We start from the raw sequence: 14,117 nt of genomic DNA, 5'->3' as shown, positions 1-14,117 counted from the left end.
TGTTTCCTTTTTTTTTCCAAAATGTATTATTTATTAAGCACATTTTTACATACATCTAACCCTCCCGCCTCTCTATTCCTCTGCCTTTTTATTCATGTAAAGCTTAATGTAAACTCCATTATTTCCCATTGGCCCCAGACAAGGAAACAGCAGTGTCTAGTCGATGGGATGGATGTATATATTTATACCTTGTATGGAGCCAGATTCCAGCCGACTGTGGTGACGCACAAAGCTAAAAAAGGTCCCATTTCCTGGCCCCACTCAGGAAGCAAAGGAAAGACCTTGGCTCCAACAGGGTTGTGCAACTGGGCTCGTGGACACTTAACCATAATAAACATTGCTTTTTAACAAGGCCCTGCTAAGAGAATAGGGGGAGAGTTGGGTGGAGGATAAGAAAAAGTAGTGGAGGAGAATGAGAGGGATGGGCAGACATGTTGAGGAGAAAACCGAAAATTTAAGCACACGCGAGGAAAATACAAATACATAGAAAGCTGACTCACTCATATCTTTGTGATCATTTCACAAGCTAACAAACAAACAAACTCATGCCTTGTAGGATCTGATTCTGACTCCCACTTCTCTCTGGAAGTTGTGTGTAATTACACTAATCTGTATTGTTTTGGCTCTACTTTCCAGATACACAATTTCTCCACAATTACGCTACACGGGAATCAACATCACAACAATGTCCACAGGCAAGACTTCCCCACTCAAGATGAAGAGCTGGTGAAGTGGGCAGTGCAGAAGTTTGGGGGTGTGACTTCATTCACTACTATTCGAAATCTAAGAACAGTCACATGGACAGGAGCACAAGGTGAGAGTTATTTGTGTGACCTGACATGTATTTTAATGTAATTTCTCCTTCTAAACACCTTGTATTTGACACGTTCTATGGGGTTAATTAAAAGATTTGGTAACATGCAATACATATGAAACAAAGATGCATGGGAGACTGTTACAGAATTCTGTTTTTGCAGCAGTTTTCCTTCAGTGAAATATATCAATCTCAACACAATAGCTTTCATCTAGAATATGTTATCTACGTCTTTGTTTGGCCTAAAACTGTGTGTTTGGTGCAGAAAGAACCAAATAATGATGGCCGCTCTAGCTTACATAACTCAGGACAGAGTTGTGCAGTATAGTAATCAAGGATGGATGCAGTGCTGTTTCCAGAGCTCTCTCGATAATGTTAATCTTTAACCTTTTCTTATCTAAAGTGTGCATAAAAGGCCTTCCTGATGAAATCACAGAAAAGCCGCTGTACTGCGGTGAAGCGCAGCGAAAAGCTTTTTTGATTTTTATGTTTTAAAATTTCACAGACAGGATTTCTATTACTGAATGTCATCAATCAATCAGCTCCTACTGGCGTTTTAAACTTAATACCTGTACGCTGACATGTGCTATACAGTAAAGTCTCAAGTAGTCAGAGAAAATCCTCAGCTTGGGTAAAGTGCCGGGAACCCAGATGAACGTTTTCAGTGCCGGCAATATGTCATTCCATATGACAGAACATTTGGAGAGGGAAGCCACAGACAAATGGCCACTGATGCTGAAGATGGAGCCACAAAAACACTATGATTCAAAGTGAACATTCGTGGCTGAGTAAAGTCTGGACATTAAGAATATTATGGGATGTTATTGCCATCAGCAGTAGCAGCAGGATGCTCGGCACAAGCGCAATTATTTCCTGCCAGAGCTTCCTCAAGGCAGTCTGAGCTGAAGCAGAGCTCTGACACGGGTTTAAAAAGAAATTAAGAGTGACGATGCTGAAAGAGTGGCGGCTGCTTTTATGTCTTTTGTGTTTTTCATTATTTTCAAGGAATCGTGTTTCAATCTCTTTTTTTTCTGATTCCCAACTATCAACTACAGGGTTGTACAATAGGTGACAGATCAACTTCCCCGTTGAGTTTTAAATGTCTTATTTAAATTCTGTGAGGGAAAAAAAAAAAGCATTTTTCCACCCATTTTTAGTTGCAGCTACTGTTTTAACTGACTCATAGTGCACAAGGCCATGATAATTACTCAAGCTGTGGAACACTTTCCATCGCTGTTTTGTTGTATCCCTTGGCCTGTATCGGGGTGTTAGGTGAACTTGCGTAGGCCTCGTCGTAGGCGTTTGGAAAGTCTTTGCAATGACACACAACAGCATGTTGCCAAGTTGAAGGCTTACTGAGCAGCTGAGTAGAAAATATGTGCATGTCCCTCAGGTTCCTTGAATGTCTCAGTGTGATTTGGAATTCGTGTCATGCTCGTGAGAAAAAAATGCGTTGAGCAATGAGCCGCTACTGGCCTGGAGTGATGTCGTACCCATCCTCTATGTAAAGGTGACAGCAGCGGTCAGCTTACACTCAACTTGATCACAGTGGACTATGGGAGTAGCATTTTTTTCTAATGTTTTCAATTTATACGCCTGCCGTTGTGATGATGCCGTGATAAACTGATATCCGCCTACATTTCTCACAAGAGCGTTGAAAATGTGCAGAGCTCAAGATGCGCTTAGCTTTTTGAACATTCCAGCAAGTTACACCTGTAAACCACCATCTACCATTGTTAGGCTGAGCACAGTGCAGCCACATTAGACTGATCCTGGAGCAGCTTTCATAGCAGGAAAGGAAAGATAATGATGTTTCTGTGACCACAGTTTGGTTTTCTGTTGCAAACCGGGCTGCAGTATCCCAGCGTTGGCCACTAAAACACTGTAAACTGAAATGTTTGTTCTGTTACCAGCCGCATTTAATAGGATAGTCTATTCAAACACCACTTTCACAGACTAAACTGTAAAAAAATAGGCTTTAATTGTAATTAGTTATTGCTTATTGGAGCCACTACTCCTCTGCAACAGTCAGGCATTTGTAACAAATTGCAAAATTTTGAAGCCATTGTTGTTTTTATTTTATCATACTATGCATGTATAAAGCATTTTATTACTTCTATTTTTTCTGGTAATGTAATACTTTGTTTTCCAAGCAATGAATAAAAACTGATGGAAAATGGCTGTCTGTGGTTTTGCAGGAAAAAAACCTGGCTCCCCGAACTGTGTGCTCAAAAAGGAAGACGCATCAGAGAAGCACTTTATGGTGATCGAAGCAGCACCTTCGTTCAAATCCTGCTCCCCGCAAACACAGAACCCCAGTGGTGCAGTTGGTCTTCATATCATAAACATCCCAGAGAGTTCCAGCATTCGGTAAACCTTGATATTCACAATCCAAAACTTTTTTTTATTTTATTTTATCTTTTTGTGTGTGTGGCTCTCGCTGTCGGCAAAATTTCTCTTCTGATATTTTGTTGTTCTTATTGCAGCAATGTATCACTGCGCGTGGACACAAAGGAGACCAGTGTGTTCCTGAGGGGCCCTGAAGGCACCACGTGGACCTTTCTCAACCCGCAACACACAAAGTTTGGTGTAAGCTTACAAATACAATCCAGTAGTTTGAGAAGTAGATAAAGCACTGACCTTATGTGGGATATGTTTCACTAAGACAACAAAGACTCCACTGTATGTAATTACGCTGCTGTCATCAACATGATGCAGCTCAGTGAACCCTTTGATGCACAACATGGGTCAAGAGATACCATTATCCAAAATAAATTTGTACACATAGCAAGCTTTCCTCTGCCTGTGAAATTGGGCTTATTGTTGAGTTAGTACTTGCACAAGACTAAATTATTACTGATTTTGTTTGAATTTGTCCCCTTTTTCTACAGTCTAACAATGACATCCTGCTGCCCGCCATCACACACAGAATCCCTCCGTCAGTTACACTGAGAAGTGACATTGCAGTGGATGTGCAGAGGAAGGCTTTGGATCATTTTAAAGTCACTACTTTCACCAGTTATACTGAAATCAGACCAGAGGATTCCATGATACTACTAGTTCTTCGGAAAAAAGACAATCCAGCAGGTAAGGCAATCAAAAGTGAAACCTTTTCATTTTACTTTGGGGTATATTCTGCAAAGACAGTCGATTGGATACTGCAAAATGCCATAATTTACATATAATGCATGTAACACAAAGCCAGAAAAGGCATCAAGAGGATAATGGCTGCTGTAATAATAGTCCTAATAGGAATAAGTGAATCATCATGCAACACATACAGAGTGTGCTATGCTGCAGTTTGAATGACCTTCTGCAGGTTTTTTTTTATGTTGTCAGTAGCTCAACTGCCTGAATTTCAATAGAAATCCATGAAAGTACATTAAAAGAGATAAATTGTTGCAAATAGCTTATTTTTTGTTGATCGATTGTAATATAAGGGTTTCTCCTCCAGTTACAGAAGCAACTCCAGAAACTGTCAACCCCATTACGACTAATTCCCCTCATCAGATGCCCCTGCTGATGCAGCTCTACACCTCCCCAGACTACCGTTCACCCCTGGACCCCAACACTAAGGTTCAGAGTGACAAGAGAATTTATGCAGAGGTATGAATCCATTGACCCTTTGGTTTGCATATAATGTCCCCTAACTCAACTCTTTCTTAACAATAACGAAGTATAGGACAGATAATATGCAATACTTAAATGCTATATATACATGCTGCATCAATCCGATAAAATTACTTTTCAGCTCAGCTTTTGTTTGCTGAATAAAATAAATTAAATCCAATGTTTTTCTTATGTTGCCTGCTTTGGCATCACGCTGGATCAATATGACTGTTCTACTGCAGTTGAAAGGTTTATTGTTAAATATATCATATTGGTTCAGCATCACTTCATTGTTTTGTTTTCATAGCATAGATGTTTGCTTTTTCCCTTCCCTTACAGTTTATTTTATTTCTTCTCTGTTCCCTGTAGATTTCTGGCCACACTTTGGGGGGTATTGTCTTGACTATCAAGGTGATCAGCTGCTTTGTGCGCTCTAAAGGCTCCTGCCCCGTGGTGAAAGAGCTGCCCTTCATTTCAGAGGCCTGCTCCTTAAATTCCTGTCCCAACAGCACTCGACTCAGCTTCTCTTTAGATCAGCTCCAGGAGCTGACATCCACCACGTGGGACCTCGAATGCTCTGTCAAACTGTGCTACAGTGAGGTAGGAATTTATCAACCATTTTGATATGTCATTTGAATAATAATGTTATAATAATTTTACAGCTGGAAGATGTTTGACAGCTTGGTCTCTCTGTGTAAAGAAAATGCAACCTGCTTTACAACTTTGCTGCCTGCTGAACTTGACATTTTGACCTTCAGGGTGTTTTGACAAACTGTTCTCTTCGACCTCTTCCCTAGAAATGTGGAGATGGAGGAAGAGTGAAGAGGAATCTGGAGGTGACTCAGCCATGTCTGCAACCACCAAGTGAGTTCAATTTAAACTCCAAAATGTGGATCAGTTCATTTTTTTGACACCAGTCTTAAAAATGACCCTTTGTCAAATTTTGGCAAGAGATATCCCGATGGTAGCCTTAAGTTTAAAATTTTTATTTTATAACAAACCCTTTCTGAGAGGATGTTTCAAATGCAATTGTTTGACAATAAACTCTATGAAGTCTCAGAAGAAAAAAAAACAAACTTTTAAATTACCTCTTATGCCTTCAGGACTTAATTGCCAGGCTGATGCGTGGTCAGAGTGTTGTTGCTTGCTGCTATAATTTTCACTCCTATTATTGCTTTCAGTGCAACAACAAATGCTGCACAGGCGGTTGTCATAGCAGTGAACTCAGGATATGCGGTGATGCCAGCAAGGGGCTGCGGGGCAGGGCCTCGTCCTTTAGGAAGGTCTGCAGGCTGACCTTGTAGCCACAATCAGAAGTGGCGGCTCTCCGGGCAGGAGGAGGGCGGGGGGGTGAAGTCCTTTGTGTTTCCAAAGGGTCTGACTGACTGTGCTGCTGTCCAAACACAGGCGCTGCGCCTTGTGCTATTGTCAGATCAATCAGCACGGTTGACTCAAACGAGGAAAGATTCCCTCTTAAAAGAAAGAATAGTCTTCGTGTGATGATTAATTTCTAGGGGATTGTTTCATTTTTGAGCAAAACAAAAAAAGACACAAGGAAGTAAATGGTGATTAAATGGAGGAACTTTGTAATGCTGATAATGGATTTGTTTATGCCTTAAGCTTCATTTATGCTGCCTTTCCTTCTAGGAAGGAAAGATAAAGGTTGGTATATCAGTGGTGGGGAAGCTGACTGAACTACTCATCCATGCTTTCCTGTGTCCTGTTTGTCCTCCTCTTTGACTTACAAAATTAGAAACCAGGATCGAGTGAAACACAAGAGTGGACCTAGTTTTACAGCAACATGCTGGTTCGATCAGTCTGTTTACAGGGTTCAGTTCAGTAGCCAGTGTCAGGGAGACAAGGGTTACTGTATATCAGCAGGACTACCAGACTGCATTCTGTTGCAAACCTTCACTGGGCAGTTCTGAGGGCCCCATTCATCAATCTTTCCTGTTTGCTAGTTTTCATACTGAGGGCTACAGGGACTCACAGCACAGGCCTGCTGTCTCTCTCCTCCTCTCCACCTGCACTGGAGCTTCTGCTTCCTGCTTCTGTTTATTCAGCTTTGCTGTCTGAGCCTCGCTTGTACAAACGAACACAGCAACTGATTGCAGAGAAAAAGTCTCTAGAGAAAAACCTGCTCAAGTCACTGTGATGTTTCTGAACAATTCAGGGTCAAGGAATGTTCCTCACTGTTAGATCAACAAACTGGGTTGGCTGTTCGGAATGCAGTCGATCCAAACAACCACAAGATGTCACTGTTTCAGTACTGTGATTCATGTTTAAATCAGGAAATATGTTCTATTGTTAATATCATCATGACAGTATTTACTGTAGTTTTGATTTCAGACATTTTTAAAACCCTATGGAGTCATGTGTGCTATATTTCAGTTTAAATCTTCTATATTCTGATATTAGAAAGGATTTCATCTCAGTTCAAATATGGAATTGCACTGCACACAACTATTGTTTAAATGAGGAAGATGTTTTGAATAGTGACAAGTTTGACCTAAAAAACCTGTCTTCTGTTCTTTATTTTCATTATTTAATGCACATAAGGGCAGTAGAGCTGTACTGTATGAAGCCAAGTGAACACTTAGTAGCTTAGCATGTTCCATCAGCAGGCAGGAGGCCGCAGAGGCAGGTGAGAGAATCTCATGCAAAGGTGATGATTAGTTTCTTCCAAATGTTCTGGATACTTGTGGGAGGGTCTCTACAGGCAGCAAAAGGGGAGAAGTAAATGCAACTTACACGGTTTCACACAAAGTTGTGCGTATGCAACCTCGCAGGGTCACACTCTTTATTCCAAAGGCCAAATTTTGATAAAAGTCTGGGAATATATCGAGTGGAGTCAAATACAGAGCACACTGAAGTAGTCAAAGTTGACATCACAGCTGTAACTTTTCAAACTTGAAGCCTTGTTATAAATCAAAATTATTTTAAAGCTGCGTTTGGTGGAAAGTTTCTCAAGGATTTAAGAACATCTCAAAAGTCAGAGGCATATTTATGCAGTCAGATGATGCAAGAGCTTAAGGTGATCTATTGTGTAGTCTTTGTAGAAAGATGTCCGTCTCAAGGAAATCCATTCCTGGCCTTGCCGGACCAAAATGACTAAAGCATAACTGTGAGACGGCCTTGCCAGGCTGGTACAGTATGCTTGTCCCACAGTACTTTATGTCAGAGGCTTGAGTGAGTTTTAGTGTTTGCCTGTTCTCTTACCCTTTCGCAGCTGCTTTTAGGGAAAGTGACTTTTTTATAGCCGCTGGCCCCCAGTTTTATGTTGTCTATTAATGTTTTCCTAGCCGCGGAGCACATTGTGTGGGACAAGCCAGCACAGCGCTTCCCCGAAGAACATCACAAATGGCAAACTTGATTGTATATTTAAATTTGTGTCATTGCATTACAACGGAGCAAGTGACAGAGCACATATTCACTTTTTTATTTCTGTTAGGTTGAAGTTGAACATTGCAAAAGTAATGACATAATAATGAATAGAAATCATATTTTTTTGTAGAACATATGGGCAGTATATGTGTGTTTTATTGATTTTTCAGGAGGCATTTCACTGAGTAAATGGAGACCTTCAATATACAGATTGCTAACTTCTAGGAGTTTATGAAAAGTTTTATGTTGCCATTAAATCTTTTTACCAAGTGTTTGTTGCCTGTGTTCAAATTAATAGGCTTCCTTAGCAGTTTTCTGTGAAGAGTTCTCTGTTTGTGTAAATGATTGAACTTTTCAAATGTCTTTTTATGCTGGTAGTTAAAGTAGATGATTGTACTATTAGTATACTACTTTATGTTGATGATATAATTTTGATAGTTTATAGTTCTTGCTGAAAGGTGCTAAAAAATAGTACATCTATAAAACAAATCAGTTGCACAGACTACAGTTACTTCTTCACTAGTTCTAAGGGTGTTGGTATTTTTATTTAATTCAGCAGGTAGGACACAGGGTCTTTTCTGAGCAAATTTAACTTATGTAAAAATCAGATTCTCTGCACAAATCTTGCTAAAGTATGCTGTACTTGTTACATTTTACCTCTAGGGGTTCACAGACAGGTGAATTATAGCAGCGTACATTACAGAGCTTTTCATTCGCTTTTGGGAGTTCATAAATTTACCCCGCTTTTAGTTACTGTGGTATCTGACATAAAGGTCAGAGGATTCTATGGAAAAAAGGCTTTTGACTGTGCCTAAACAGCAGCTCTATAGAATAATTTTAATTGGGACATACTGCAAAGACAACCCTGGGTTAGTTGGGATGAAATCTTTTTCAAAATCCTAAACAGATGTTTGTGTAATAATGTCTAAGTGGGATAATTGTGATGTAGCACATAAACTGTTCCTCATGTACATGAAGGTATTTACATATGCATATAAGATAAATGGTCTGTTGATGTTTTGAGCAAATCTAAATTAAGTCTGCTGAAAAACAAGCACAGCACTGTGACTTTGGTGAATCAGAATTAATGCATCTCTGTGTGCAGTTATGTTCAGGTACGTCACAGCAGCTTTAGAAACAGGCAAGTTTTTTGGGCTTCCTGAAGATGTGATTTAAATAAGACAGACGACAATCTATTTTATGTTGTATCAATCATTGTATGATTAATTATGGACTGTGCTTTGATTAGTTCTCCAAGATGAATAATTATAAGAAACTTGAGCTGCGTTTCTGATTTTATTTCAGGCAGAAGATGTTTTTTGTTAGTACAACTAGATTTTATAGTGGCTGTACATGGTAGCCTTTTATAGTACCACATAGAACTGACACCATAAGACTTTAAACTGACCTGTGAAGAAACTATTAGTTGTAATTCATGCCAATATGGAGACACAAGCCCATCACATGGTCTGCAAAGTTGTTCTGAATTTATTTTCAAGTTGAGTAGTTGAAAGTGGGAATGATTCTTAAACAGGTCTTTTGAAAGCTTGTACTTCTTTAATTTGTAACTCAAATCCTTTAAAACACTGGATTGGAGTAGAAGTAGACATTGTGGTACTGATACTGTTGAGCCATTCTCTTCTGAAGAGGAACATTAAGAAACACATGGAACTTTAACTTGATGTTTTTGAGTTTCCTTTTCCAGAAAAATATATCAGATTAATTAGGTTTCTGCTGGAAACCTTCAGCTTTCTGATGCTACCTGAGTGAAGCATACAGTATGTTTTATACACTTGTAAAAATACTTGGAATATACCATCATGTCGTGGTTCGCTTGCGTCATTTCAAGTCCTGCGTTAGAATTAATGGTAACTGTCATTTCTGATTTACTGAAGCTTGCATACATTGTCTTTCTTTTTATGTTTCAGCTCCACCATGCTTTGATTTTGGCCTACCAGGAGTTCTGGGAATTGCATTTGGAGGGTTTCTGATTGGAGTATTACTTATTGGAGCACTGTGGTTTATCAAAATTAAAACAGGTAAATGCATAACTCAGGACCCTGTGTTTCTGCTTGAATTTTAATATGAACACATTTATGTCTAAATTTGAAATTGTCTCATTCTGCTTAATTCAGGGTACCCAACTGGATTGGACATGAGCTCAACTGCAGCCAGTCTTCCAGGTAGGGAATTGTGCTTTTCTTTTCAACAGTTATTTTCTTTTTTAATCAGGTTCTAATTCCCTTTCATCTCTTCTTTCTTCAGGATGTCCCTGCTCAGGAGCGAAGCGCCAACCCGTTTCCACTAACCCTTCACCTTCTGAGAACAGCAGCGCCAACGCTAGCATCGGAAGCACCCAAAGCACACCGACCAGCAGCATGGCATGAAATTATGCTATTTCCTACCAGCAGGGCCACCATCTCCCTTGAAAGTCACCTATACGGGTTTTGTGCTTTTTCTTTTTACTCTTAATGCTTAAAAAGCATTTCTCTCCCGCCTGCCCTCTTTGAAATCTTATTTAAAAAAGCACAAGCCATGTCTTTGACATACCACGTCTGAAATGGATGTGATGTGGGAGTTTGTAATCGTGGGTGGGGAGGCCTGGATGACGGCTAACTGAAGTCTAATCATTGGCTTCTGATGCTCACCTTTGCAGCCTCTCTGTAAAGTCGAGCTCCCAGACAGGAAGTTAAAAAGGGCAAGAGAAAAAAAAATTGGCTCCCAGCAACAGGAAAAACAAACCATATCCCCCAAGAGCTAACAGGAAATTCACCGCATTCCTTTGAATGAATTGTGCTTGTGTGATGGCAGCACAATAACAGTCAGACAGGAGACAAACCAGTCAAAAGACTCACTTTGAAAAACAGATGAAAAGCTGTTTTGCATTCACATCTAAGCAACTAAAATCTGAAGGTTGGTCCAGAAAAACTTCTTTAACAACATCTTGCAGACTGAACAGATCCACACATTGAGATCTTAAACTAATCAATGTAATGGTCACTTCAAGGACTATTTGTCTTAATTGGAGTTTAAGGTTAATGGTTAACAGCTACCTCCTATTATTTAGAAGTCTGGAGCTAAGTTTGAACTTAAAACTAGATTTCTCTGGTGAATTGATTATTTTCTGCCTGTTTAATTTTTTTTTTATTCTGTGTCACTTTAGGTGATTCTTATTGACCCACTGGGTCCTTGTCGCTCACAAACAAAGTAATGGTGCCATTTTTATGCTGTCCAATAAGTGTATCAGAGCCCTTATATTAATGGCAACTCCCCCCCCCCCCCCGAGTGTTTATCGGAAGTTACAGAGAAATGTACATCATTTATCAATTACTCAACATAGCCAATCTGAAGTATTATTTATGGCCCAAAGGTATCAGCGAATGTATAACCCAATAAAAATCTTTTTTTATGTAAACTCAGAAACCATCCCTTTTGAAATCTATAGTACCACATGCAGATATGTATGGCTGCATTCAGAGCTGAGTAATGTGCACATCATGAAAAGTAAGTTCCAAAACTGTGCACATCAGTTTTCAAATTAAACGTCTGGATATGGACTATTGCACTACTCACCCAGCTATGACCACAGGGTGGAGTTTCCCAAAAATAGTCTGTCTCTGAGGTAGAATTCCAGCAGTTTTCCTTTAGCACAACATCCATTCTCAATAGAATCACTCACTACAATCAATTTGCTGTAACCACAATTTTACAACAGAAATTTCCTGTCTGTGCGAACACACAAAAATACCTTTATGTATTGCATTAAAATGTTTTCAGGCTGATTTATTCATCACTTCTTAGACACAGGTACATCTATGTATTCCACCTAACATTACAAAATTAAGACATGACATGAAGTTTATTTCCTCTTATTCATTATTTTCATTCACAATGCAGCCAGCCACTGATGTTCTGCACTATTTTGTGATTGATTATGATTTAATTCCTTTAATGGATGTTATGAATCACCAGGATTTTCCTTTGACAAACAAACCATTCCTACATGTTGAAGAGGCGCCACCTCAGTGAGACTTTAAAGGCTTATTTCTCAAAGGGGGTAGTAAAGATACAATTTAATTTTTGAGCATTAACTGCCGTTTAAGTCAGCTCTGAATGCAACCAATTTGCACTTTGTACGTTAATCAATACAAACCATGAGTCATCAAACTGTTGATGGCATCAAAACCTTTTTAAGAATTCAAACCTGGCTTTATTTTCATTTGTCCCATAATTGTAATGATGTGGAAACTGTCATCTGAGAGCAATTAGTTTGTCGTTAAAATGATTAACTTCTGCTTTCTACATCTGATGGGCTGCATCAGCCACTGCAGTGCTAATGCTAGACATAAGCTGCATAATTGCATGATGGGGACTTTCAGGAGGGCTACAACCATAGATTGACGGTTGATCCGTGAACCCACTTTTTATTTCAATGTACAAATGTAAATGTTTTTAATATTTTTATTACCTCTTTCAAAAATATTCCCCACAACACATCATGTCTTGTTGTTATTTACATGATATACAATATATAGACACATTCCAAATAGTTAGTTATTCTCTGATTTGGATTGTTAATTTATTCACCTTCAAACATAATATCAAAAATGTTCCAAACCAACTGCATTTGTAAAACTTACTGTCTCCTCATTGTATGTGAGCTGTGTAGCATATTCCCCATCTTTTATAACTCAGTTTTTGTGCATGTACATTTTCTCTGTGTCTGATTTCCTTTGTGTATTTCTACGGAGGCAGAGAACAAAGAGGGCCAGTACAAATTGCCACTTGAGTATTTGTGCAATATGATGAGGTAAACTTGTATGTAATGTCTATATGTCATTTTTACCATGTGTTTTTTTTTCTTTTTTTATAAGTGTTGTATAATATTCTTCCATTTCTTAACCTGATTTGTTCTTTCATGTCTTTGAAGAACTGGGACAATTCCTAATCAAGGCACTTATCAAATGCACAACATTAGTTTTGTATAATTTTCATTTTTTTTTAAAAAAAAATCTCATGTACTTCAGATCACACTGTAGACGGTGCCTGTCACAACACAAGTCCAAGGCATTCCACTGGTTTGTTGGTTTGACCCCATTTGACTCTTGTCCTCACCGTAAGGTTCCCCCTGCAGTCCAAAAAACACTGCATATCTCTGCTAACTGACATCCTGACATTGTATTGTGTTCATTGTACTATCTTCAGTGGGTGTCATGGGGAAGTGCATTCTGAATTCTTAAGACAGGATGTCTCACCATAAAGTCGCATCCCAGTTAATATTCAGCAGTCTGGCAGTTATCAGAATAGAGCCACACGTAAAATAGGAAAAATCCAGCAATCAGTGAGAACTTTTTTTATTTAGTTTTAGGATGTGGTTGCAGCATTAGACATATTCTTCTTTTTTTATATGACAGGTATTCTAAAACCTGCGCTAAAGCAGCACTGGTGACTGTCTGAGCACCGACAGTAAAATCAGACAGGCTGTCAATTAATTCAGTTGTTAACCCTGCAGATCCATTTGTTACCTCTAAAAAAAAGCTTCTCAGACACTTTACACAAAACATGTGTGCCTGTTTGTGCACAGTATACATACTGTGTGCGTGCGTGTGTGCATGTGTTCACATATGTCTCTATGTAGGTGTATAATAAAAACTACATTCATGCGAGCAGATCCTTCCTCTAGACTCCATGTCCAAAATTCTGTATTCTTCCCAAAAACTCAGAAGTTGTTACATGTCAAAATCTCTGCTTTTATTTTATAATGTATAAGATGCAGTGTTATTTCTGTGCTAGAGTGGGCAGCCTTTTACCATTTCAAATGGGTCCTTTTTTTGAGACAGTACTCTACTGATGCCATGTATTTCTATGTTGTCTCAGAGAAACATATGTTTTGTCTAAAATCATCCTAATAAAATGAATTTGATAAACATTCTTCATGTTTTCGGGTGGATTTGTTATACCCTTGTGGCTGTGTAGTGGGTGAAGCTTTGCGCATTATGTGGTGTTGGAGACAGCAAACTCCCAGGATACCCAGGATCTCCCAGGACAAGCAATATCAGAGAGGAATAATGCAGCACACTTTGCAGAACACTGACATGCAATAAAGACAGAACACAGGCTGTAAAACATATTCATGACCCCTGTAAAACCCTAGAAGTGATGAAAGGCATAGTATATTATAGTATGGTGAACATGCAGTAAAAATACACATTATTTGACTGATCTTTCTACTAGTGTGAAATAGGGGCTTTATGATGTTAGAAACATCACTAATTGCACATGGTTTTCAACCCAGGTCATGGGTATGGTT

The 14,117-nt window shown here is 39.0% G+C and overlaps 1 protein-coding gene across 1 annotated transcript in view; it reads left to right on the top strand.

Annotated features, from left to right (window-relative positions):
- eng (endoglin) overlaps nucleotides 1-13,738 on the top strand; it is a 40,885-nt gene extending 27,147 nt beyond the window's left edge. Inside the window, exons 5-14 of the mRNA XM_023283779.3 lie at nucleotides 637-814; nucleotides 3,013-3,184; nucleotides 3,301-3,403; nucleotides 3,706-3,901; nucleotides 4,269-4,420; nucleotides 4,793-5,023; nucleotides 5,221-5,287; nucleotides 9,736-9,846; nucleotides 9,943-9,990; nucleotides 10,073-13,738. Coding sequence (XP_023139547.2) covers nucleotides 637-814; nucleotides 3,013-3,184; nucleotides 3,301-3,403; nucleotides 3,706-3,901; nucleotides 4,269-4,420; nucleotides 4,793-5,023; nucleotides 5,221-5,287; nucleotides 9,736-9,846; nucleotides 9,943-9,990; nucleotides 10,073-10,194 — 1,380 coding nt within the window. The 3' untranslated portion in view covers nucleotides 10,195-13,738. The remainder of the gene's footprint in view (nucleotides 1-636; nucleotides 815-3,012; nucleotides 3,185-3,300; nucleotides 3,404-3,705; nucleotides 3,902-4,268; nucleotides 4,421-4,792; nucleotides 5,024-5,220; nucleotides 5,288-9,735; nucleotides 9,847-9,942; nucleotides 9,991-10,072) is intronic.
- Nucleotides 13,739-14,117: the final 379 nt, after the last annotated feature.

This window comes from Amphiprion ocellaris, chromosome 17 (genome assembly GCF_022539595.1).
Source record: "Amphiprion ocellaris isolate individual 3 ecotype Okinawa chromosome 17, ASM2253959v1, whole genome shotgun sequence".
In the NCBI taxonomy this organism is placed as follows: domain Eukaryota; kingdom Metazoa; phylum Chordata; class Actinopteri; family Pomacentridae; genus Amphiprion; species Amphiprion ocellaris.
This window is presented reverse-complemented; position numbering and strand designations above follow the sequence as displayed.